The following is a 26,857-nucleotide window of genomic DNA, read 5'->3' on the forward strand; positions in this document are numbered from 1 at the left end:
ATCCTGAAGAGGCATGTATGTTTGTGTCTGAACGCTTCTCCTCCCATCGGCTGCAAGCTCGTTTGAATTCCCTGGTGAATCAAAAGGCTCTGATGGGATTCGAACCCACAACAAGCCAAGAATTCCAACACGCTATCCATTGCACCACAGAGCCTGAAATTGCTGTTGGTCTTGCGAAGTCGTCTCAGCTTCATCCAAATTCATGGACAGCATAACACACTCGTTTGTTAGACAGCTGCTTTTCTTTGGCTAGCACAAAGTGTACAAAAATATAGCTTTATGCAAAGGTTTTGGCACCCCCTACCAATTTACATATTCTTTTTTTATATTCGTTTTTTGTTGTTGTTGTTTTTTTTTTTTTTTACTTTATATACTTTATAATATGCTATTTTTAAATTAGGTAATTTTCCATTCATTCATTCATTTTCTACCACTTATCCGAACTCTTGAACCTGTGCCTATCTCAGGCATCATCGGGCATCAAGGCAGGATACACCCTGGACGGAGTGCCAACCCATCGCAGGGCACACACACACTCTCATTCACTCACTCACTACTGGCAATTTTCCAGACATGCCAATTTTCCATGGTTTTCTGTTTTTATTATTCATTTTTATTATGTTGGTTTTTTACATAAAAGTGACTGCCAATATGTGATTAAATACAAATATTTATAAAGCCCACTTTAAGAAATGTCCAAAATGCATCTATACTGTGTATAAACTCAAAATTCCAATTTTCATATTTTATGTTCTGTAATATAAAGAAAATAATATTACTGTATTTTTTAAAATAATATTTCCAAATCTCTTTTATAAGTTAAAAGTCATTAAAGGAGCAGCTTGTTGTGTTTAGAACCTTCTTTTGACTAATGTAACTTTCTAGTGCGATATAAACACTGACAGGTTTTAGGATTATTTATAACCAAAAACAACAGACAGAGAGAAAGAGCTTTGATTGTGGGTGATATTAATTTCGAGGCTGGAAAAAAAGAATAATGAATATTAAATCATGCTAAATAATGAATGTATTCTCTTCCAATTCATGGGAATATTTTGAATCTTGTACAATATTGTAAAATTGTAAGAATTAATTATTACAGATCTGGAAATGCTTTCAAACATTACAAACTGAAATTACAAACTTATCGATCCATTAAAATCCATGATCACATATTACTTATCTGGTTCTCTCTCTCTCTCTCTCTCTCTCTCTCTCTCTCTCTCTCTCTCTCTCTCTCTCTCTCTCTCCCTCTCCACCCTCAGTCATATGACAGCAGCTTGTGCTCCAGTTGGATGGAGACCATCGCCATAGTAACCTTGACAAATCGTTGATGTCACCAGTGAATTTGTGAATGAAGAGAGAACGGCGAGAAAGCGAAGCAGGAGTGTGTGATAACCTGTTCTGTGTGCAAAAAACAGTGCAAAAAAACGAAAAGGTTAAATATTTACATGCTGTTACCTATATTATTCACTGGGATTGTGAGAGGGAGAAAGAAAGAGAAACAAAGGCCATACACAGCTGAAATCACAGCTCACTGATATGGTGTTTAGATGTTGAATAGCCACCAAACACTATATGGACCCTAATATGAAGAAGGCATGTAGACAATATGAAATATTGACTTGTGTTTCTGTGCTGTACCAGCTGATGATTTCTATATTAATGAGAGAGAGAGAGAGAGAGAGAGAGAGAGAGAGAGAGAGAGAGAGAGAGAGAGAGAAGAAGAAGCTTTATAAAGTTTAGGATCGTGACTGTGAGTCTTAAAAATGTCATTATGAACCTTATACTGGAACTAAGAGGTCTAAACCTGCACCAACATGACAATGCCCCTGTGCACAAAGCAAGGTCCAACACACAGAAGACACAGTTTGCTGTTGATGCTGTTGAAGAACTTGCGGTCCCTGACCTCAACCCCAATGAACAATGACAATGTATTCATATAGCACAATTAATTACTGTACAACTTCCGTCGACCAATGTGTTTTCCATTAGGTCATTAAAAACAGAAAAACACACAACAAACAAACAGAAAAATTATAAAACCATACAGCCATAAGCTTTTAAATAGAAAAATTTCTTTAGCCTGGACTTAAAAATATTAAGAGAACACCTTAGGAATAAATGCCATATAGTGTATCAGTGCCTTGTTCCCTATTATTTTTTACTATGTCTCTGCACACAGCATATTCACATTGAGAGAAGAAATGTCTTTCTCAACACTCTGAAATGAAGTTTTCCTTTTTCCTAAGATTGTATGCTTTAATTTAGCTAAAGATAGATCATAATGTTTTGTAAAGATACATTTTACATTTTATATATATACACACAACGTCTTTAAGTTATATTAATGAACTTTTAATTGTTTTTAATGGTACAGTATATTTATGTTTCCAGGTCATGGCACCTACACATTCCTTTACTTTTTTTTTTTTTTTTTTAAATAAACCTGGCTTGTTATTTGACTCTGGGATCATTTTATTTCTTTACATACTATTAGTAACTTATTTTGTATAGATTCTAAACTTGGGAGTAGTGGACGGCTGTGGGTTTTGTAAACGGTTTTGATAGCGAGGGGGTCGAGGAAGTTATGTGTCTTTTAACGTTTTTTCTGTGACAGTCTAATTACTGTTTCTGTGTAAATACCTGAGCTGTGGTGTGTTATTTTGGCCTGCAACAAAGGCATTAAAAAAACTCACAAAATATATGTATTACTTTGTACTGTAGGAGGAATTTGTGAAATTACCAGCATATTAAAAATAAAGTGCCCCAGCTTTATCTGTTGGAACAGGAATACTATTAAACTTTAGGGTATATGGTTTATTTTCTTGTCTTCTCTCAGTATGAGGAAAAGTGTCCAACTTCCTGTGTAAGTAATTACACATTATGTTTAAAAATGCTGGAGTATGAACCAAAAATGCCCCCTTAACTCACAGTAGAAATTATAGTACAGTAGAAATTACATTACAGAAATATTTTTTTTTTTAACAATAGGTCAATTAATTTGGGAATCATATATAAATAATGCTCTTTAAGTCTTTCTTGACCAAAAAAGGGTTCATATACATTCTGCTATTACTGTACATACATTGTAGAAAAACAAAACAAAAAATATCTGGGGTCAAAGTAAGTGATATGAAGCAGCTTGAATTCATTCTGAGGACGTTTAGAGTCACGTGACTGCAGTATACTCCTAATTTACAGGAACTGTATGATTTACGTGGTATTTATATATATACATGCTAGTAACCTGAGCTTGCACTCTATAGGAGTCTATAGTAGACATATGCTGGCAAAATTAACACCAAGCTGATTAGGTACCATGGGCTGAAGGGGCGGGTCCGTCGTCCTTAAAAAGGGGGCGGGGCGTCGGTGGGTGTGTGAGACACAGCTGACGCTCTAGAGCCTATACCTCCATCACCTCATCCTCCAGCTCCGGTGTGTGTGTGCGTGCGCGCGCGCGTGTGTGTGTGTGTGTGTGTGTGTGTGTGTGTGTGTGTGTGTGTGTGTGTGTGTGTGTGTGTGTGTGTGTGTGTGTGAGAGAGAGAGAGAGAGAGAGAGAGAGAGAGAGCGTACACACCGCGCTTTTTTTCTTTTCCGTTTTCTCCCCCCGCCCCCTACCCTTTACCGTTTCCCCAGGAATCTGCGGATCCTAACCTAACGGCGGCGGGAGAGTCGCGCGCTCACGGACATCGGTAGAAGAGGAAGAGGAGTCGCGCGACCAGTAAGTACCTGCGGCTCCCCTTCGGTTCCCTAAATACCCCCCTACACACCCCCGTTAAATAAAGATGATAATGTTGCTTTACCGGCTGCGTTTTGGTTCAACGCGGGTGGTGGGGGCAGAGACACAGATTTAGAGAAAGACTCCGCGGTTTTATTACGGCTGCTTATTCGACTGAGAGTAAAGACGACAGGGTTTTATATGATGGTGAACACGGTAAGGGTGTGAGAGAAGGGGATCCAGGGTGAAGAAACGCGCTTTGGTGTTTTTTCCCTTCTTTTTTTTTTTGCTTGACCCAAACGCGTTATGTAATTACGCAACGCGTAAAGGAGACGGACAGGGAATAAAAACAGCGCGAGATGGCGTGTGTATCATCCGTACTGGGTCTTTCCATTGTGCTCTCGGGATGTAGAGCAGATTTCTGAAAGACAACATAACAACCACCTCACCTGATCTATCCCTGGATGTGTCCCATTGCTAGGCCTGTAAATCCTTTGTAAGGTGCTGTGTGATGTGCGCTCTGACATGCGCGGACAAAACGCTGCATGTTTGCAAATGCACACATCCATTTATGTGTGTGTGTGCGTGTGGATGTCATAAAGGTTCGTGTGTTGGATACGTCTGTGTCTGTGATGGACTCAGAGAACGAGCGCGCACGCAGGAGGGCCTGGAAAGGGATAAAGCTGAGCAATACAGCACAGCAGCTTCTCTGGTCTCTTGATGCAGACCAAACCATCTCACGATTACAACCTGCATCCATCTGTGATCATCCATCTATCTCTCTCAAATGCACTGTGTGCCACGACGCCTGCAAGTTTGCGTCTGCAGCATCAGCGATGCTTCAGTAAAGAACGCAAATGTTATTTGGAGACGTCTGATGTCCACCAGTACGTGTGTATCGCAAGCATCATCATCACCATCATCATCACCATCATCATCACCATCACCATCATCATCATCACAGTGTCTTAGACTTTCTGGAGGTGGGAATTATCGAGGTGTGTGTGTATGTGTGTGTGTGTGTGTGCGCGCGTGCATGGGAGTGATGATGTAATGCGTGTGAGTGAGCGACTGTAGCAGAGAGAGGGAGAGAGAGAGAGAGGTAGTGGAGGCACGTGCCACTGCCACTCCAACGCAGGACCCCTGCTGGATAAACGAGAATACTGCACTCAGAAAAGACCACTTTCTAAGATGGCACATGCACTGTAATAACCTCAGTGTAGGTTATCAGCCAAGGTGTGATATAGCAGTAATTTGGGTTTGAGTGTGTGTGTGTGTGTGTGTGTGTGTGTGTGTGCTTGCATACTTATGCTGTAGTCACATCACATGTTTTATATCAATCTAAATGCACATCATTACATACAGTGAGCAATAGACTTAGACATTTTATACTCTGTTCTATTATTCCGTTATGATATTGGATGGTTAGCAGCGTGAATCTTGCTAGCTGACATATTAAGTATGTTGAAATATTTTTTACTTGATTTTAGACGTCACATGTCGTATTGGTGTTGGAGTGGATGTTAAAATTGCTAGCGCAGTTTTCTAGAAGAAAGAAAATGTTAACAGTCTGAAACTCTCAGTGAGGAGCAAAAAGTCCATCATGTTAATGAGAAACCGAGGGTAGAATTAGCAAAGACGTTGGACTTGCAGTTTCATAATGCAGCAATTACAGCAAAGACTCAACTCAACTAGTCAGTGATCTACGAGATGATGAGTGTGATGGTGTTGATGGTAGTGCTAGTATGAAAACAGAAGCATTGGAAGCTGAGCTGGCATGTGTACAAATAACGAGGTGAGAAAGCTCTGCTGCATCGTTCGCTACGTGAAGCCGAAGTGAAGGCCAAATGTTGCTGGCATTCTGCGCAATGTAAGAAACCATGTGAACGAAACGTTTTGCGCAATTAAAGACATATAATTGATCAAATTTGAGCCATTATGTTCTGTGCCTGAAATCCCAGGTTCTAATTTACTTTTGTTATTTAAAGTAAATTATTCATAACTACATTAACACTTATATGATTGTCAGAAACATCTTTACCCTGGGAGAATTAAATCCTTGACATTATTTTTCTCTGGGTGCATTATGAAAAATATGAAGGGTCATTACCCTCAAAATGCAACCATGACTGACATAGATTAACATATTTTTTAGAATAAATCAATAAAATAAGTTGCATTATAATACTGTGCATGGAATTGAGGTGTGAAGAGCTTGTCTTGTCTCACAAGCCATACCTAGAGAAGCTGATGGGATGTAAAGAGTGGATGATGTGGGAATACAGTTACAATATCTTTCCACAAAAAAGCTTGTGTCACAGAATTAAAAAAGTTGGCATGTAAAATTTCATGTACATGGAAGAGATGCAGAGATTTTGAAGCTCGTGGCCAGAAAAGGGCAAAAGGTGTCAGGCTGATGCTAGCTGCTGATCAGCACATACTGTATGTGTTTGGTTTCACAGTTTTAATTGAGAGATTGCAAATCTCTGGTCTAAACTATATCACAACAGCAGAACCTACCATTTAGTTAGCCTTCTTCTCAGCACTGTGGATGCCAAAGACAGAGATAAAATTAAACACAAATGTCATTTCATTATCCTGATCATGTCTCTGTTTTTAAACAATATTCTATTGCATAGTGCAAGTGCAATTTTTAACACTAGTATAATAATTTATAAATATAATATTTTTTTTTCCAACTTTATTTATTTATTTATTTATTTATTTATTTATTTATTTATTTATTTGTGCTTATTATATTGTAATGACAGTGCAGGATGTTCCCAAAAAGCACAATGTAAGGCACGAAAAAAGGCAACTTCCTGTATTTATGTATTTTAATGTTATCTTATACAAACTGTACTTTCTCTCTTACTCCAGTTCAAAATCACATGGATAAAAGCTACTATACCAAATTGATAGCAGGATATTTGATGTTCACCCTCTTGCCTTTTTTCCCCCCATTTGTGCAGTGTATGTACCTGCGGCCCAGCCTGGCTGCCCTGCCTGCCCTGGCCCTTTGGCACTGTGGCCGGCTGAGTGAGGGGCTTTGAGCTCCTGGTATGGGCAGCGTGGGCAGTGGAGCCTCCAGCCAGCGGGCCATCACAATGCGAAGTGTGGGCACACGAACCACCCCGAACGGGCCCCTGGCGCCCGCGCTGCCCCCAAACTCTGTCCGCCGGCGTCTAGATGACCGCAGCTTCAGTGCTGACCGCCTGCCGGCACCGGCCACCAAGACAGCAGGCGTCACTGCCAACGAGCACTCCGAGCGTGCAGCCGCTTCTCACAATGCTAATCGGCAGCACACTGTCAACGGTGAGCGACTGCTCTCGAATGCTTCTTTCTCCAATGGGCCCATGAGGAGGGAACCAGGCCACAGGCGAGGAGAGAGCCTGGATCTGTGTGGAAACAGCATAGTGCTCAACAACAACAACAACGAAAACAAGAACAGCAGCCATCAAGCACTAGCGCAGCAGCAGCAGCACAAGGACAAGAGCAAATCTAAGACGGACAGCCACAACCCTCCCAACATCATGCCCATCTCCGGCAAGCTGGAGCAAGCACAGGTACAGCACGGCCTGAACAACGAGGGGAAGGTATTTCATTTTGGTGTGGTTTAAGTCCATTTTGTTTGTCGCTCCATCTGCATACATGCATAAAATGCAGTGAAGTGTACACACAGGTATTTAGTATGCTATAAAGTATGCATTGATGTATATTGTGCTTATAGAAATACAAAAAGCAATGAGAAACAATTTACTGCCTCTTCTACAGTTTTCCCACAAAATTACCGATAGAATCCGAATCCGAATCAGGTTTATTGGCCGTGTGTTGACACACACAAGGAATTTGGTTCCAGCTGTTTGTGACCCTCAAAAGTACATAATAATAATAATAATAATAATAATAATAATAATAATAATAATACATTTTATTTAAAGGCGCCTTTCTAACACTCAAGTACAGACATATCTAACATTATACTATACAAGAAAATGCAGACGATATGATACAATATAGACAGTGAGAGTATTAAATATGAATACAGAATATATGACATACAGTTGTGTGCATAAAGTGAAAGAAGTGCATGGTAGTGCAAATAACAATATTGTGTAATATTATGCTTTTGTACAATATGCAGCAGCAGTAGTGTGTGTAACATATACTGATGATGTGATGACTGACAGTTCTGATATACTCTATTACTCAAATTAAAGCAACAGTAAAATGGATAACATGGCACAATAAACATGGTTTGGCTAAACAAGCAGCTTGCAGTAAACATTTCTAACCCATAGACCAAATCCCAAAATCATACACTGATTAACTTTATGTAGGAACTCTTTTCATTTCATGTGTAAGTATCCAGCATTTTCACAAAGTTAAAACCACTACCTAATACTTGGTAAGCAGTCATTTTGTCAAAACTCATGCGTTGTGTGTGTTTCTGTGTATGTCTATTTAAAAAATGTTGTGTGTAATCAAATTCAACAGCAATTACTTTGCTATTTCAGGATCCTGACGCACTGGTCCGTCCCTCTGCCTTTAAGCCTGTGGTGCCCAAGAGCTTTCATTCCATGCAAAACCTGGTGTGCCCCCTTCAGACCAGTGTGGGTGCAGGCGGAGGCACGTCGGCCAGTGGTGCAAGTGAGAGAGGTGGCCAGGGAACCTCAGGAATTCGCCCAGATGAGGAAACCCCTAACAACCGAGGAACACACTCTGGTGGAGGTATTCGAGCTGGCCAGGGCAGCCTGTCTGATTCTGGCAGGAATTCTCTTACCAGTCTGCCCACATATGCAGGTACAGGTTCAGGCTATGGCCCTCCACCAGCCCTTGGGCCCCTCAGTGCCTCCACCAGCCACATCAACCGCCTGGGAACTGCAACAACTGGCCTGGACAAGCCAGATAAACCAGGCTACCAGAATGGGCTGAGTGCCTCTGACAGTGGCCACTCATCTTCGGGCAAGAGCTCGTCATCTTATCAACGTCTCAGCCACTTGAGTGACGCACCGGCGCCCTTGCGGCCATCGCCATCCTCCGACGACGTCATTCGTGACCTGGAGGACCGCTTATGGGAGCGAGAGCAAGAGGTGAGGATGAAGGTATTTAATCATAGCTCAGTTTGTTTAAATTAAATTTCATGTGCACATTCCTGCGCTGATTATGCTTTGTCTAATTCCTCATTCCCAGATGCTCCACATGAGACGGAACCTGGATCAGAGCGAAGCGGCAATCGTGCAAGTGTTCGAGGAAAAGCAGCGGGTGTGGGAACGTGAAATGGAAGAACTAAGGCAGAACTACGCTGGGCGACTGCAGCAGGTGACCCGACGTGCCCAGCGCTCGCAGCAGGCCCTGCAGGCCCAGATCAGCCGTCTGCAGCAGGACAAGCGCAGGCTTCAGGAGGAGATGACGCTGCTCCTGGCCCAGCGTGAGGAACTGGAGAAGAAATGCCTGGACTACAGGAAGGAGCAGGCTGACCTCCTGCCCAAGCTGGAGGAGACCAAGTGGGAGGTGAGAGGATAGACTGCAATGTTTAGAAGTATCCTTACTGCAAATATATTCCATCAGGCAAGACATTGTAAAACTGTAAACAGTTTAGACTGATTGCCTACATTTGAGATTCTGAGAAGCTTTTTGGTGGCCAAATTTATTGGTGGCCAAACTTATTTATTCAGTTAACAGGATTTTTATGGCTATTAAATATTATAAATTGGCCATCATAGACCGGGATACTATTTTTTACTTAGTTTTGTCTTCTTCCAAAGAGAATTACAGGATCTTTTATATAATATTTTAAATCTAGATAATAATTTGGTGATGTTAGCAGAATTTATAACTCTAATGTAATGTTCATATATAATGTCCAGTCTCTTACAGTTTCTTTCATCACTGTTTTTGTTTAATCTCTGACAAACAAGCATCAGCAGTGACTAAGCTGCTCTGAGAAACCTGAACCTTTAAATGAAACCAGTAATCTAGTCAGGAGTCTGGTACATTTCATCAAAGATCTCATTTATAACATTTCATGCATGTTGGTTCCCATTTTTCCATGAAAAGTGTTTATTTTCCTAATGAAAGTGTGAAGGACCAATCAGGTTGAGGTCTTTAAAATCCTAAAGGGTCTGGCCAAAAAAGTGTAGAAAAAATTTCAGATGCTTTGTATTGTGTTGATGAAGTGTCTGCTGCTGAGACTCCCAGTTATTTAACTGACCAGACAAGTTTAATGAGTTGCCAACAGACTGGACTGGACTGATCCATTTTTAATGGCCCACTTGAGGTAGACATCCTCTCTCTAACCTCTCAGCTGTTACCGGTGGCTTTTTAGTGGCTTGGCTAGCATACCCCATATGCTTCTTTCTCCCCATTTAGTCCCCTTTAACTAAAGTTGAACAGCCGTGACCTGGAGCGCACCCGTATGGCCATCATTCGCTCTGCTTGCTCTCCAGGTGTGTCAGAAGGCAGGTGAGATCTCCTTACTGAAACAACAGCTGAGGGAGAGCCAGGGTGAGGTGACCCAGCGTGCCGGAGAGATGGTGGCCCTGAGGAATCAGCTGAAGGAGCTGAACGCCCAGCTGAGGGAGCGAGAGCAGGCCGAGATCAGCCTGAAGGAGTCCTTCTGCACCAAGACGCTGGAGCTGGAGCGATGCGAGGCAGAACTGCAGGCCATGCTGGCCGAGGTGCTGACTTACCCTAAACCCAGCCCTTACAATGGCTCTGCCTGAATAGCCATATAATTAAAAAAATACTGTATACATTTAAATGTATATGTCATGCATCAGAGCAGAAAAATGATGCAGTGGATGGGGACTAAGTTATCGGGTCAGTGCCCGTTATATCAGTTTTGTTCTAATTTTACTACATTACATGGTAGAGAGGTGTTTCTTAGTCCTGCTCCTAAACTGTTAATAGCTAGGACATCTATAGGGATGACTACAACGACGAGAAATGTATTCAGATGTATTCATACCATAGCCATTAACATCACTACGCAACAACTCTAACATACACCAACCATTCTACAATTTTTTTGTTGAATATGAAAAAAAATTGATGAAAAAAAGACATTAAATGCAAGCAGAAGCAGATTTAATTAGTCAAATTAGCCAAATGTCGATTTATATCCTCTGCTATACTCTAATATGGTCAATTCTATTCTATCATGTGTGGAAAATTCTATTTTCAACATGCAGGTAATTCATGCTAGCTTCACCGTGAATCAAGAAAATCAAATTGGTGTTTGTTGTCTAGTAGAAAGCAAAGGAAGCAGCACGTTCACAAAATGTTTTTTTTTCTGTCATTATACTGTAGATTGAAAGTTTTCATTTCCTTTCCCCTTATAACCCTAACTCGATGTATCCACTCATTATGAAGACTTTCATGATGTTAACATGTACAAAATGTTCAGGGAAGCCCAACTCCTGTACTAGATAGTCACTGAACCACATCCAGTGTAGTGTTTTTCTAACCATGTTCAGCTCACCGGTTAATTTTTCTTTTGACAGAACACACACACACACACACACACACACACATACACACATACACACATACACACCGAGGACATTTTTAAAAAAAAAATTTCTGCTCACTGTATTCAAATATCTGTAGACTGTGTGTATAGTCAGGTAACTACAGTAAGTGAACCCATTGCTTAGACATTTTACCCAATTTTACTCAATCTTTTCTCCTTCAAATTTTGTCCTACTCTTTAGGTGACCGTCCTTAGAGACAAGCTGAGTGCATTTGAGATGGAGGTAGCTGGGCTGAAGAAAGCCCTGAGTGAGATTAGCAGCACTGCTGGCACTCGTACCCCCGAATCTGGCTTAGCCGACATGGGTCAACTGGTGCTGTCTCGGAGTCGGGAACGCCTCCTCTCGCCCCTGAGCCCGCCAGAGACACCAAGCTCTTTGCCACCTCTTTCGTCACTGCCCTCTGTGCCCTCGTTGCCCCCTGTGCCCTCGCTCCCCCCTTTGCCAGCACTGCCTGCCCCGGACCCACTGCTCAACCTGCAGAGCGATGATTCTAAGGTGCAGCGGCAGGAAGCAGGCGACCTGCGGCGTCAGCTGGAGCTACTTCAAGGGGAGCTGCGTCTGGAGCGGCAGCAGCGTGAGCGCCAGGCACTCACTTTCGCCCATGAGCGCCAAACGTGGCAAGGAGAAAAAGAGCGCGTGCTCAAGTACCAGGCACAGCTGCAGCTCAGCTATGTAGAGATGCTGCAGAAGAACCAGGCACTGGAGGAGCGTGTGGACCAGCTGGGGGCCCAGCTGGCCACTCCCATCCTGGTATCGCCGGCAACATCAGCTTCACCGCCACCCTCTGCAAGTCTTGATGTACCCACAACGTCACCTGTGGCTGTATCAGTCACCTCTCCGACTCCCCCGGTCGAGGAGAAGAAGGTGCCCGCCCTGCACCAGCTGGCACCCCCATGGCCCATTCCCACTCGTCTGGAGAGGATTGAGTCTACAGAGATATGATGCCAGTAAATGTGACCTCTTTGATGCAGTACAAAAAAAAAAGAAACACTTAGAGCACCAGTTACAATAGCGTTAAGTACAAACCCTTCTGAAACAAAAACGTCATGTCTGTAACTTCTAAGGACAGTCCAAGGATGCCCTGCTGAGTGAGGCAGACCTCAGGGTTGAGGGGTGCAAGTTGCTAAGTAATATGTTTGTGTGGCCTTATGACTGACTTAGGAAAAGCTCTTGATCCTAAAAGGTGTTGGTTTGGGTTGTTGGGGTGTAGGAAGAGCTGGCCCTAAGTCTGTAGCCAAGAGGAGCGGGAGTAGATCGAACACTCAGGGGATAAGGGATCAGGCATTAATAATCCAGATTTAAGCCTAGACTGTTGTATGCTAGCTCTCAATGCACGGTTCCCGATGTGTCACTATGGCCACGTTCACACTGCAAGTCTTAATGCTCAATTCGGATATTTTGCTCAGATCTGATTTTTTTGTTTGGCTGTTCACATTACCTTTTAAAATGTGGCCTATATCAGATACCGGTGTGAACTGTTTGCTGTTGAACTGACCCGCATGCGCAGACGAACAATAACAATGACGTCACACGCAGCACGCCGTTGTGCTAAAGTTGGCGAGGTTATGGAGGAAGTAAGCATTTTCGCTTTTTTTCTAAATGTTTGTGTAACTGTCGCACAGAGACGCAGTGTTTTGAAAATTTTCGGATGTCAAGGGCAACTTTTGATTATTATTATTATTATACACGTTTGTGTGCGTACTTGCCGGCGCATAATTGTGACGAATGTCGATGTAGATTGACGTAAAAGGCGCATCAAATCCGCCTTGGTTGTTCACACTGCGGCCACATTAGAAAAAAATCAGATTTGGGTCTGATTCAGGACCACATATGGAAGTGGTCTGAATCCGATTTGTAAAAAAAAAATCAGATATGGGCTAGATTTGAGTGTTCACACTACTCCTGAAGAAGACTGACCTGGTCACTTGACCCCAAAAAAATCAGATTTGGGCCACTTTTACCTGCAGTGTGAACGGGGCTTATATAAATCTAGATCAACAGATCTCAAGTTAAACTTTAAAATTAACACATACTATTTAAAGGTGCAGTTTGATAAACTAAAAAAAGTAAACAATTAGTGTAAATTGCAGTATTTGCCTTGCAGCAGATGTGGCTAGTTTCTTCGTTATTGTTTAGATTTATCCGCCCTGGAAATGATTCCCACAGCTGGAACAGAGCTACCAACCTCCAAACCCTGTCCCTTATAAGTAACGGGTCACTGGGGAGACACAGTCAGGAACTATAAAGCTAAAGAAAATTATGAACTGCTCCTTTAAATAATATTTCTCCAGACCATAAGGCAAACAAGAAAAAGAACAATTATATAGAATAGCATCCATATTGGCTGAAAAGACAAAAAAAAAAAACTTAATTAGAAACTACAGTGAGTGACATGATCCTCTTCCTGTATATGGTGCTTGTCCATACCACACCAGTGTGTGTGTTTTTTTTTTTTTTTTTTTTTTTTTTTTTCCAAAAATGAAGGACCAAATATTTAGGAGGCGTTGCTGGTCTCGAGTTCCCTCATAGTGGATGTAGTCGTGGTAATGATAACCAGTGGACTCCAAGACCTGGTGCGTTGTATAGGAGCGTGCCTCAACCCTCCTGCTCTGATAGCGAAAGCAGCGGCGGAGGACCGACACGTGGTCATTCGACACGAAAGCATATTACCAGAACATTTCTGCTTTTCACCTTTGTATTCCATGTTTCAGAAACGTGTAGAATATATTAGAGAGCGAGTGAGAGGTATTTAAAAAAAAAAAAGTTTAATGCACTTTGCTTTGGCCTCAGACAATGTTTCTTTTTAAGAGAGGTGTTTGGTTTATGAAGCTGCTAGTTAGAGGAGGAGTGAGCGGCTGAGCCAAAAAAAAAAAAAAAAAAATTAATGAAAGATGAAAAGTGCTAAGAAGGCAATTAGGACAGCGCGTGGTTGGAGAACGGCGCACTTCTGAAGCACGGCTCATCCAACGCTTATGAACTAATGAGTCTGTTTAAGTGGGACCTTCTTCCAAAAAAAGAATATGTGTCAATGTATACTTTTTGAAAGTATCATTTAGAATATTTGACTTTAAAAATATAATTATATATATATATATATATATATATATATATATATATATATATATATATATATATATATATATATAAAATATGCAGTAGATTGAAGTGATGTTTTGAAGTAAGTACACCGTGTACACAGGCTTCGTCGCCATATAAAGTGAGTGGGATCTAAAGAGTGAAATGTGACGAGGGGGAGTTGTAGGTAGGCAGGTAGTGCGAGTGTGTAGTGTGGAATCCGATGGTTTAGATATATTTACAAGAAGAAGATGGAGGTGGAAAAGTGGTAGCATTAAATTCAAAACATACAAATGAAAACAACCCACCTTTTGTCACAAAGCCTATATCATCCTAAAGGAGAGCATGTAATGATCATGGATCCAAGAAATTATTTTAGTTTATTCTTTCGTTATTGAACGGCCAATCATTCACATTTTCGTTGCACACTTGTTCCCGATAGCAACTCTTATTTATTTATTTGTTTGTTTGTTTGTTTGTTTGTTTGTTTGTTTGTTTGTTTGTTTATTTATTTATTTATTTATGGTTCTAATACTTAGAATGAAATTAGTTTATCTGCAAATTAAATCACTCAGGAATCACTTTTTTGGGACGAATAGCGAAAAGGGGCACAGTGAAAAATATTATTATATTAATTGAAGCCATCAGTGGATTAATCAGCTCCTTATGACACAGTATATCTGATTTATATCTGATTAGGCTTGTGCTAATAATGAGTAATACAATACAAGGTGATAGACAACACATGGGAAGTTTGATCAGTTGAGTAATGGGTGAGTTGACATGCCGAAAAATCTTGATACTTAAAATATAGGTATATTTCTACTTATTTAGGTTTTGTTAGTAAAATGCCACATTTATTACTTATATCTGGAACTTGAGTTTTGTAAATCTGATATTTAATTGCACTGTAATTACTGCACATTAAGTTTTAATTTCCTTTTAAGTCAACTCAAATTCTACTTAAAATTCAATTTAAAATAGTCAAATATACAGGATGGAAATTCTATGCAATCAGTCAAGGACCCGAATTTAAACTGAACGAAAACAATTTTGTTCAAAGAAAAGCCAAATTCTTAATTTTTGTAATTGTTTTAGAAATGAATTTGATTAAATTGAAATTTTAATTTGACCTCAAAACCATAAAGAAACATAAAATTTAAACCCAGCCATCAGTACATAAACATGGGTGTCATTTTTAACCAACGGAAAGTTAATATTCATCGGACAAAAGCAAACATACGAAACGAGTCCAGTCATTTTTGAGTAATGATAAATGTGGCAAGGTATTATCCAAAAGGTTATTGCAATTTATTTGTCATTTATTTCAAAGTGATTAACATTATCTATTACAGAATCAATATCAGATGGCCCAGTTTTAAAGCCATTAAGCTTTGCATACGCTTTGTGATATTTGATTCAATACCAGTCCGATATCAGAGCTGTGACCAGAACCTGATACTGATCGGATCAGACAATTGAAAATGCTGTTGTTAAAAAAAAAAGTGTTTAGTTTGTAGTTATTCTCTCTATTGATGCAGGTTCGGTGGAAAAATTTAGCATGATTGCATCTTCACGAGAGACTTCAGGTGGATATCCATCATCACAGTGCAAATAAAAATAATAATACTGTTGTAATAAGAATGAAGTAAAATCTGTTGATTATTAACAAAGTATTATCAGCACATGCCTAATTTAATGTAATCATATAATTGTGAAAACTAAAAAACTACACTGCTCTAATATTTTTCCCCTTACACAATTATAATCATGAGCAGATTTGCAAGTTTTATTCATGTATTTATTTACGTATTTATTTATGTATGTATTTATTTATTTGTTTGTTTGTTTGTTTGTTTATTAATCAGCTTTATGACACTCGGTGTTAAGCGAGACATAATCTACAAAGCTTTAGATGGACACCACCCCTCTACTGTCTTTGGCCACATTTGCTGCTATGTAATTCTGTTGTGTCCTGCTGTGTTCTTGGTAGAGACAAAGGGGCAGTCGACTGCATGTAAATATCATTGTTATTTATGTGTACATATCTATTCTATCCAAATATACCGAGCTATTGCGTGTGAATACTTTTGTGAATTAATAAGACTGACATGTCAGCTTTTATTTTTCAAACTATCGATATAGGAATATAATATAATATATTAAAATCTTTAAAAAGAAAAAAAAAAAAGGAAAAAAGTTCGATCGGCCATTACGTGTTATAAGAAGGGAAGACCATGAACGCCCCTGATGTCTGTGATCCCCTGTCTCGAAAATATTTCTCGAAATGTTTGAAAGGGAGGACAAAATGTTGCAAACAGTTTTCATTCTGATTTTTTTATGCTTCGAAAATCGCTTGGGAAAAAAAGAGCATATCTTAGCAAATATGAATTCAATTAATAAAGATGTGAATAAAAATGAATGATATAAATATGAGGGGTTTTTTACATTCTGTTTTCATCGCAGGATGATGGAGTGATCGATAGTGTGAAGGGTTCCACATGAGACGTGATAAATCATATTGAATTCACATAAACACAGGGGGATGAGTTGTACCAACAAGGATAAGATTCAGCAGAGATTTGTTTTATTTTATTTTCATTTGTGTTGTAATGCTTACTTTTAATCATGGCTTAACAACGATTAAATCTCTCATTAAACTGATCTGAAGATTAATTCTTTGTATGGCCAAGATTTTTCCCTAGTTACTACGCAGTGCAATATGTTCTGCGGATTGGCTTAAAAACATAAAGCTGAAAATCCAGCTCATGAAATCTCACTTTTTACACAAAGACTATACATAAAATATACTCTATAATTATATACAGCACATGGGTTTATCCTAAAGAGTACAGAATGACCATAATACTTCATTTTTTGGGAAATATGGCCTAGGGCAACAATGAGATGAATTATTATACATTATTTTCACAACTTTAATACCATAAATACTAATTTTAAAGTCAATTTTATTTCCTGTACTCCATCTAACACCTAGAATAAATGTAAACTAAAGTGGGATCCTTTGACTGAGAGGGTCAGGGAAGTGTAGTCTGTGATTTTTAACATTTATGTAACAGTTACTGGGATTCCTGGGTGCAATAAAATCCCACTTCAGATACAAGATCATGTTAAAGTAATAGCTTGAAATCAAACACACTAATATATCAGCTTTATTTTAAACTAAATGCAGCTAAATAAAAAGTACAACAACGACGATGATGATTATATGACGTCACCACATACTATATCCAAAAAATAAAATAAAAATAGAAAAAATAAATAATAATAAAATGATCATTATTGTTGTTGTTACTTTTATTATAATTTCTGGATGTAGAATGTAGTATGATTATTTAAAAAAATATATATATTTTTTTTAACTTTTACAGCTTTTATTTTGTAGTAATTTGTTGTTCCATATTTTATCTATAATTATAACGCGTGTATATATAATCATAATATATAAATATTATACGTAATATATAAAATCATAAAAGCATAAATATAATCAAATATCTAATTTGCAGTAAAAGTGAAAATACTTCTTACACCATCCGTTTGTCTGATATCACCCACCGTAGTACGTGTCACGTGACGTTTCGCCGCACTCATGGAGGCTCACGTGTAGCACGAGCTGACCTCGTATAATGGATTTGTGTTTTGTTGTGCGCGAGACACTTTAATACTTTGTGACGTAAGCACTTATATCAGTGAGTATATTTGTATTTATATGTTTGTGATGATTAGTAGAATGAATGACGACAATAGATCAGTAAGCAAGCAGGCACTGGGGAACAAGGTTATTTGACGTGTAGGTGTTATTATGGGGGTAAACTTTAAGCTGTCAAACACTGTTAGATATAAAATACATTAAAATAAGCATGATCATGACTGATGTCATTTGCACAGTAAGGAAAGTTTCCCAGTACAATGAAATTCTTTCTTTGCTGTCACAGTGAATGCCTTTAAATTGTTTTAAAAAGTAAAATTAATTAAATAAAAATCAAGCACACATAAACACAAGCATAGTACACACAATTCACATGCAATAGGACTTTTATTGTTGCAAATTATGCATAATTAAAATAATCTAATCTAATCTGGTTGTGACTGGTTTAAAGATCAAAAACATGAATAAACATCGTTTATCAATTTTCCCCTTTAGAATTCCATGAGGATGTCTGCACGGGTGCTGTGGCGTCGTGCGGCTATGCTGCGTGCGTGCGTCCGATCGCCGTGTTTGTCAGTGCACGGAGCTCAGCACCTCTGTTCAGAGAGCGAATATGGAAGCGTAGAGCAGGACGAAAAGACGCAAACATTGCAACAGGGCACAGAAAATGTTGAGGGGTGCTTGTTGGTATACAATCCCTCTGCTTACTACCAGTCCAGAGCAGAGAGTTCTGCCATCCAGGCAGGTTCTGAGAGAGTAGAGGAAACCTCTCAGCCTGTCCCAAGTGCTGGGTTCAGACAACAAAATAATCACTATATGATCGGTCCCTCGCGCAATTTATCAATCTCAAAAAATGCCCAGCTTGGTTTTGCTTATAATAAGGACGTCACTGACAAAGAGTGTAAATCTGATCCTCCTAAAGATAAGGTCTCCATGTATATAAAAAAGGACACACGTGCCTTTCAGAGATGTAGGCCTGAGTACAGCACGATGTCCCATGACGTGTCTCAGCGTCCACCTGCTATTCAGATCAAAGACGGCTTGTCACTGCTTCATAAAGCTGCCTTGATGAAAAATATTGATGCCTCAAATGTAGCTCGTTTCATTTGTGAACTTGGCCGCTTGGAACCTGAACAGGCTGTGATAGTCCGAGGCAACATGCGGTTCTCCATGCTGCTACGCTACAGTGTGGAGAACCTGGAGAACTTCACACATCTGCAGCTGATTGAGGTTTTGCGTGCCTTCGTGAGACTGGAATTGTCTCACCACCACAACATACTGGAATTATACGAAGCTGAATTTAGTCGCCGGTCCAGTGAAATGGAGCTGCATCAGCTACTGCTCATAGCTGACCTGTGGCGATGCCTCGGACGCTCAGTCCCACAGTACATAGACAAATTGTGTGACTGCGTAAGCAAGCATTTTAATCAGATGGGTCCACCAGAGCTGGTCCAGTTTGTGTATATACTGGGTGAAAGCCGACAATGTCCTTCATTTCTTCTTCAGTCTGTAGAAGGCATTATAATGCGCCATCTAGAAGACCTGAAGGGTGAAGAAGTGGGTGCTGTTTGCTTGGGTTTGTTTAAAACTCAGAATTCGCTCTCAGTGGGAGCTCTCCGCAGCCTTGTGGACCGAGCGTGTGTTGTAGTTAAAGAAATTAGTGACTTTGGTATTGTGAATGTGATGAAATTATTGCGATTCAGCCACCTGGACCACCTCCCCTGGTTGGAGTTACTCAGCTCTGAAGTGCCTCGTCGCGCACCACAGATGGCTGTCCAGGGCTTAATGCACATTGCTTTGACCTGCTCTGCACTGCACTACCATGATGACCGTGTTCTCCTTGCTGTAGCAAAAAACTTACCCCAATTACCATCTCAATACAGGAGCAAGGATGCAGCTAAGCTTCTGTGGGCATTTGGTAACCTGGGCATCATTCCTAGCCAGTGCCCCAGCCTTCACCCTCGACTCACACAAGCCCTGCGAGACAGAGAATCTGAATTCCGCAGCTACCCTGAACACCTCCTAACAGCCCTGCTTGGCTTGGCATTTGTAGGTCAGTTCCCTCATGACTTGCTGAGTTTGGCTTTAAGCCCTGAATTCACAACCCATGTCACAGGATTGATTGATCTGAAGAAGGATCTCTTCACTCTAGATGGAACAGTGGCGATTGAGCTGCCTGGTTGGACTGGGCCACGGATGAACCCCTTAGTCCGGGTGGAGGTGACTAAACAGCTGTGGGATTTTGCCCAGTCTGAACTGTGTCAGAAAAAAGAGGTTCTTGAGGCAGAGGCTGTTCTACAGGAGCTGTTGGGAGGAAAGTTATTTGTGCACAAGCGAATGATCCTACCACATATGCGCTCTATTGACCTTGAAGTGCACATGGATCCCAGTGGAAATCCTTTGCCTGTAGCAGCTGAGAACTATCAAAGCCAATATAATCCAGAAAAGGAATCCCTTTGGCCTCTGAATTGGAAAGAAATGCAAACAGGAGTAACCCTGACAGATGATCTGATGGTGCAGTTGACAAGTGGCAAAAAAACGGCCATGTCAGCGACACTGTCCCACCAGCAACCAGTTCTGTGTCCTGTGGAGGCTTCTACTAAAAGAGAAAGCATTCTGAGTGTGGGAGTTGACCTGACTGATGATCTCCTACATGCTATTACTAAACAGCAGGAGCATTCTTCCATTCCTGGCCATGCTACCCCCGTGTCTTCTGTTGCTCGGCTTGCAGTTCAGGTGACCAGTAGAAACCATTATTGTTATAGGACACAACGGTTAACAGGTCTGTATGTGATGAAAAGGAGGCAGTTAGCTTTGTCAGGGTATACAATTGTGGAGGTGCCACATTGGGAATGGATACCACTTCTTCGACGCTCCCTTGCTGAGAGACTCGCTTACATGCACTGCAAAATTTTTAGTAGTTTTGACTCCCGAAAAAGGAAATGATTTTTAATTTTTTTTTTAATTTGTATTTTTATTTATGTAATTGTAATATATAAAAATGAAAATAAAACCTAAAAAGCAGGATGTACTGTGTTTGTTACAAATATTGTAACTTTTCTTTCAAACTATTATTATTATTATTATTATTAGTAGTAGTAGTAGAAGTAGTACTAGTAGGAGGAGGAGTAATTTACCTCAAGATGGCTCACCTAAGCTAGTTTGCTTAAAAACATTGACTAGCTAGTTAGCAATCCTGGTTTGCTAGCTAATAATAGTGTATACACTGCCAAACCTGGAAACATAAAACAGAAGTAATATGAACAATATTTTTGCTGTTTTTCTCCCCTTAGTCTTTATTGTCTATAAAGATAGGTCTATAAAGCAGAAAAGCGCTTCAGAAATAATTTACTGGATGACCAAACCACTCAAAAAAAAGTATGTGGCGCCATCAGGTGGTCAGAAGACATAAATTAATAAAAATCTTTTTCCCTTACCTTTTTTTTTTTCTACCAATGGTATTACAAAAGAGGGGTCTAATACTAAAGTATTGAGTGAGGCTTGTCCGATGCTAAGGCTTACTGATATCCCTTATTTTAAAAATGGCCGTTTTGATGGTTGACGGTTGTTAACGGTTTTTAACGGTCGCTGCGCGTGCTGTTTAAAATTTGATTTAAAAAACGAACCCACGTGGACGCGTGAGCTTGGTGTTGATACATAAATTGATATAAAGTGCACTAGTTAAGATGCCATCGTTAGCATTAAACTATCCCAATGTTTTTTTTTAAAGCTTTATTTTATTCTTTGGCATCATTTCCCCCCTGAAATATCTTATGTATAAAGATAAAATAAATAAATAAATAAAATAAGTAAACAATAAATAAGCAAAAGGTACAATGTCACTTTTATGGTGTTTAGTGGTTGACCAGGTTCCATAACTATGACCTGTTATTACTTATTTACATGTTTGGTGTATTATGTGTTTTACATCAACATAGATTTGTAGTGGATTTATTCATTTTATTAACATACGTGTTTACTGTAGACACATTTATCTTAATTCTTTATATTAATTATAAATGCAGTCTGTAAAATCTTTACTAATTGGACAGAATAAAGAACTTGATTTATTATAACAAGACTATTAGTTTCCAGTCTTCTAACAAGAGTGTAATTGTAATGTTCTATTACTATCATTCTCAGAGTGCATTGAACTAAATGGAACATCTTATAAGGGGGATAAAGAGATCAGCTCCTCTGGATAAACTGTTTAAACTGGATAAATATAAGCAATGGGCACAACCTAAGCATTGACTTAAACACTGACCTAGGTAAATGACTTACTATTTTATTTGTGCAGTAATGTTATGTGACTCTGTAACTAAAAACTAGACTATAGAGAACTTGCTGGTGTTTTATTATAAGGTTGATGGTCAACACACACATTTCAGTATCACCAAATGTGCAGCACAATACGAACACAACAGGCCCTAAATGCCAAGTTAGCACCCCTGTGTGACATTCAGAGAGCCTATGTAGCCTATGTAGATTGTTTATATCTGACTCAGGAGAATGGAATCACGTCTACTGCCGCAGCCCAGACGCCTCTGACAAGCCGTGGTGTTTTTTAGCGGCAGAAGAAGAGGGAATTAAGAGACTAGACTGCATTTTAGAGACATGCCAAGGTATATAAGGTATACGGGTACACGAATGTTTCTGTTCTGCAAAATGCAGGATGGCTATTGTTCTGCAGTATGTCTAACTTATTTACAGAAGAGACAAAGCCACCAGACGTCCATCCAGCACTTGCGGAGAGTGTTGTAGTGAAAACCCAGCAAGAAAAATTACCCCGGTGCTCTGGGTATACTGTATCTACTGATTCCTCGATTGAAGCAACAGATTTATATGCATACATATATCCAAGTTATATATGAAATAATTTCAGGACCTGTACCTGTCTATTACTGCTTAATGCGATAGGACCACTTCTCATGCTGATCATCATAGTGTTGGGAATAGGAATAGCTGTTGTCTACTGCTATAAGTAAGGCTGGAATAATATGGAAAAACAATTCGTGTTGAAGGAATAGTTTGTTGAGTTGGAAGGTCTCAGGTTAATTTTTGACAGGGATGGACATTTAATGTCGTGCAAACCGTAAATGTCTTTGAAGCGGATTCCCGTTATCACAGATTAACGGTTACCATCCTGTTGACAAAGTGTTGTTTCCTCTGTGAAGACTATGAGGATGCTTTTTCATACTGGATATTACACACTGATGAACATTAAGCCCATCCGACTCGGTGCTAATACGATTCTTTTGTATTGAATCAACATGGCTTAGACCTCTAATCTTTTCTAACGAACAGGAAACACAATGGAGGACAGCGGCCTTTGTCATTTCTCCTCGGTATTCTTTTCTTGATCCACAATAATAAAAAAATGAAAATGAAAAATGAGCAATTGCAAAGGTTGTTTATGGAAACCAGTCAGTCACAATATAGCTTGTGAATAAATAACTTGCAATATTAAGATTTTTTTATGTTAATATATTCATATTTTTATTTGTAGCTAGTCTTGCAGTCTTGAGATAATTAATTACCTTTTTTTACCTCCCTTTTTTATGCTTATGCAAAAATACAGACTCTTTATGTGTAGTTTATATGGATTTGTTCATCTGCTGGTCATATAGTAGAACAGCTACATTAAAACCTGCAAACTATTAAATATTTTATAAAGTTAAATATGATAACTTTATAACATAAGAGATGACTTAACTTGACTCTGACATTCAACATTAAACCTAACTATAAATGGGTGACAAGTATGACGTTCTTCAATAAATAATTATAAAACGTGATCACTAATTATAAAACGTGGAAAGCTGCTATTGGGGAAGTCGTGGCCTAATGGTTAGAGAGTTTGACTCCTAACCCTAAGGTTGTGGGTTCGAGTCTCGAACCGACAATACCACGACTGAGGTGCCCTTGAGCAAGGCACCGAATCCCCCAACTGCTCCCCGGGCACCGCAGCATAAATGTTCACAGTGTGTGTGTGTTCACTGCTGTGTGTGTGCACTTTGGACGGGTTAAATGCAGAGAACGAATTCTGAGTATGGGTCACCGTACTTAACCGTATGTCACTTCACTTAATTTCACTTATTGGAGAATAAAACTAGCATCGTGTCTGCTGCCGTCACACAATAATAGCACAAGCTGTTATGTTGTCTTCCTTATTTCATTTTATGATCCGTGTCACACAACTGGTGAAAACAACGCCATGAGATCTTAAGAGAAATAAGACTCTGATTTTTATTTAAAATGTACACATCTGCGCGGGGAAGTTAACAAGGCCTGAAAAAACATTCCAGCGAATGATAATTTACAGAATCAAAATCACGGCAGATGTGCAGTTATGCTACACACGACACGCCATCATGCAGATCCTTCAAACATAAAAACAACCGTTTAAAACCAAGTGTAGGTCCAACGGTGTAATGGGGAGCAAATTAAATGTTTCCATTAGTGAAACTTTAGTAATAACTGTCTGTAACTTAATCATCAGGTCCATAAAGAACTGTTATCTTCACATCGGGTTCCTGATTGTTTATGCGATAAGAAGCCAAAACATTATGACGAGTGCCACAAACAGAAAGAGGCGGGACAGGAACTGCTCATCCATGTGCTGCGGTGTTCCTGGAGCTGCTGCGAAGATAAAGGAAATCATGCTGTGTTACGAGTCATACAGGTTGTTTTTCCATTTTGCAGATACACTGAGATTCTCCAGCGTGTCTGCGCTTAATAAAACATTAGGTGTACTGTTGAAGTGGGAAAACAATCAACGACAGTTTGTTGAGGAGTCGTTAATATAGAAACGATGACGTGCTCAAACCAGCGAGGTTTAATATAAATATAATTATAATAATAATATATAACAAATATAATTATATATAATATAAAATGACTATCTGCCACTACAGAAAAGTAATTAACACCTTCTGACGAATCAGAACTGAGAATTCAGTGGAGTTTAAACGACGATACAGTCGGGTGCAAAAGTTTGCATCCCCGTAGCAAAGCAACAAGTCACTGTGCGTGTTTAGTTTGTAAAGTCTTCTAAATTTTAAAAAAATATATATATACCCTACATCACACTCTTTAAATAAAGGGACTTAGGTTAGTTCAGATGAGTGTAAACAAATGATCTAAAAAAATCAACACAGTTTTTACTGATGCTTTAAGCTTCAGTCATTTAGTAGCGAATGAAGAATGAAGAGTAATAACTGCGATACGAGCTGTCGTTTGACAGTTCCATAAATCCTTCAATAAATTTCGTACTACAGGGTATACGATCTTTTTACCTGTACAAAACCTGTCATAATCGTTATCTTTGACTAATTATTATGGTGTGAATCTTAGTTAAGAGATGTGTTGGAGACATATTAAAAAAAAAACTGAGCTGACCTTGCACTATCATGTACAGCTTTGGAACTGATTTATTTAATCATCTGAGAACATGACAACTTGCTGTGTCACACAAATAAGCTCAAATATGACCCAAAAAAAAAATCATAGTTTTTCTAAAGTAAACACAGTGTCCTTTTCCACTCCTGCTCTCCAGCGCTCTCGGGTTTACTGGTGTGAAAGCGGTGTCGTACCTGGTGGTGGTCGTCCATCGTTGATGTTGAACGCTGTGGCAAATATTCCAAAAGGAAACGCTCCAATACCGAAGGACATCTGGAAGCCGCCATCTCCAAACCCGAATCCTTGGAACCCCTGCGATATGAGAAACACTGATCTAAGCATCAAAGCAGATTCACTCAGTAATTAGAACATGCAGTAGAGATACGAGTGCGAGCGTCTTTATGTACTTTACGTACATTTACACTATTCTCTTCAAAGCAATCGATATTCAGGTCGAGTTTGAGAAGCGGATACATGATGAATAAAGTACAGGAAGAGATAATCTAACTCGAAATATATATAATGTGATATTATTATTATTAATATTACGTTTTTCAACGTACAGAAAAAACATCCAAAATTTCAACCCTCTTTAGGTTTTATAGCTTCTTCATTATCATGAGAAACAAAAACAGTCCAAAAATATAGCCCAAGGTTAAGCTTAAGGTCATAAGTTATCTATTTTTTAACATATCTGAACACATTGTGCTTCTGATTGTTGTAGAAACATTTTAAATTCTAAATATACTTCCTTTGTTTCCATTTACAAAACATCATCATGGGGAATGCAAACTTTTGCACTAAATATCGTAGTTATTGCCAACACCTTAACGATAGCCACTTCACAGTCGTCCTTATTTATTCAATCCTGCTATAAAATTGTATAAAAGCTTTTTAAAAAATGGCTTACAAAAGCTTTGAATACAAAAGAAATGTGATGCAACCTCAAACGCCGGGTGATATCATTACCTGAGAGGGCGACAAAAGTCGCTTTCCCACTTCTCTCTTAGGAGACGCCTGTTAATGAGTCCCATTGGGGGATGGCGTTTTTTTTACTAATGAATTACTTACACATTGGCATTACACTAACTGCCTTCCCCACGTAATAGTTTCATCACATGCGGCTAGTGCAACCAGGCACGAGGTGTTGCAAAGCCGTGCACGCAAACCTGACAACTCCTATCTCACGTGTCAAATTGTTTTACGAGATTAAACACAGGAAGTGATTAATCATCACACTGATTTTAAAGGATGACACAAGGACATGTTTTTAATCAGTAGGAAATGATATACTGTAGTATGTGCACTTACGCCTCGATTTTCAGGCTCCGGTCTTTGTCCTTGTGGTCTGGGAGGAGTTCTTTCTCTGAAATCCCAACAGAAGACAGCAGATCAATACATGCTGTATAATTCACCTTTATTTATTTATTTGTTTGTTTGTTTGTTTGTTTA

The 26,857-nt window shown here is 39.4% G+C and overlaps 3 protein-coding genes and 1 pseudogene across 11 annotated transcripts in view; 3 read left to right on the forward strand and 1 right to left on the reverse strand.

The window, feature by feature from the left end:
- Window positions 1-3,498: 3,498 nt before the first annotated feature.
- LOC113636543 (leucine zipper putative tumor suppressor 3) lies at window positions 3,499-13,725 on the forward strand. Of its 5 annotated transcripts, none has more exons than XM_047808988.1 (6): window positions 3,499-3,724; window positions 6,694-7,287; window positions 8,239-8,826; window positions 8,915-9,235; window positions 10,171-10,401; window positions 11,437-13,725. In XM_047808988.1, the coding sequence occupies exons 2-6, from the start codon at window positions 6,784-6,786 to the stop codon at window positions 12,196-12,198; spliced, it is 2,406 nt and encodes an 801-aa protein (XP_047664944.1). In that variant the 5' UTR covers window positions 3,499-3,724; window positions 6,694-6,783; the 3' UTR covers window positions 12,199-13,725. The 5 variants fall into 5 exon arrangements, with proteins under 5 accessions (XP_047664944.1, XP_047664941.1, XP_047664945.1 ...); XM_047808985.1 differs by having other exon boundaries at window positions 3,500-3,724; window positions 6,694-7,317; XM_047808989.1 differs by having other exon boundaries at window positions 3,500-3,724; window positions 8,239-8,814.
- Window positions 13,726-17,891: 4,166 nt separating this feature from the next.
- Window positions 17,892-21,031, forward strand: LOC113636524 (FAST kinase domain-containing protein 5, mitochondrial). 2 transcript variants are annotated; one of them, XM_027136658.2, is made up of 2 exons: window positions 17,892-18,044; window positions 18,500-21,031. In XM_027136658.2, exon 2 carries the CDS (start codon window positions 18,506-18,508, stop codon window positions 20,948-20,950), a length of 2,445 nt encoding a protein of 814 aa, XP_026992459.2. In that variant the 5' UTR covers window positions 17,892-18,044; window positions 18,500-18,505; the 3' UTR covers window positions 20,951-21,031. The 2 variants fall into 2 exon arrangements, with proteins under 2 accessions (XP_026992459.2, XP_026992460.2); XM_027136659.2 differs by having other exon boundaries at window positions 17,901-18,028.
- Window positions 21,032-21,359: 328 nt separating this feature from the next.
- Window positions 21,360-23,374, forward strand: LOC125140360 (annotated as a pseudogene).
- An 855-nt stretch (window positions 23,375-24,229) lies between these two features.
- rnf185 (ring finger protein 185) overlaps window positions 24,230-26,857 on the reverse strand; it is a 3,803-nt gene continuing 1,175 nt past the window's right edge. For 3 of the 4 annotated variants that reach the window (XM_027136685.2, XM_027136684.2, XM_027136686.2), the window contains exons 5-7: window positions 26,717-26,771; window positions 25,600-25,717; window positions 24,230-24,646 (exon numbers count right to left, since the gene is read on the reverse strand). In XM_027136685.2, the coding sequence (XP_026992486.1) occupies window positions 24,549-24,646; window positions 25,600-25,717; window positions 26,717-26,771 (271 nt within the window). In that variant the 3' untranslated portion in view covers window positions 24,230-24,548. The remainder of the gene's footprint in view (window positions 24,647-25,599; window positions 25,718-26,716; window positions 26,772-26,857) is intronic. The other variant, XM_027136687.2, reaches the window with a different exon arrangement.

Source organism: Tachysurus fulvidraco, chromosome 26 (assembly GCF_022655615.1).
Source record: "Tachysurus fulvidraco isolate hzauxx_2018 chromosome 26, HZAU_PFXX_2.0, whole genome shotgun sequence".
Classification (NCBI taxonomy): domain Eukaryota; kingdom Metazoa; phylum Chordata; class Actinopteri; order Siluriformes; family Bagridae; genus Tachysurus; species Tachysurus fulvidraco.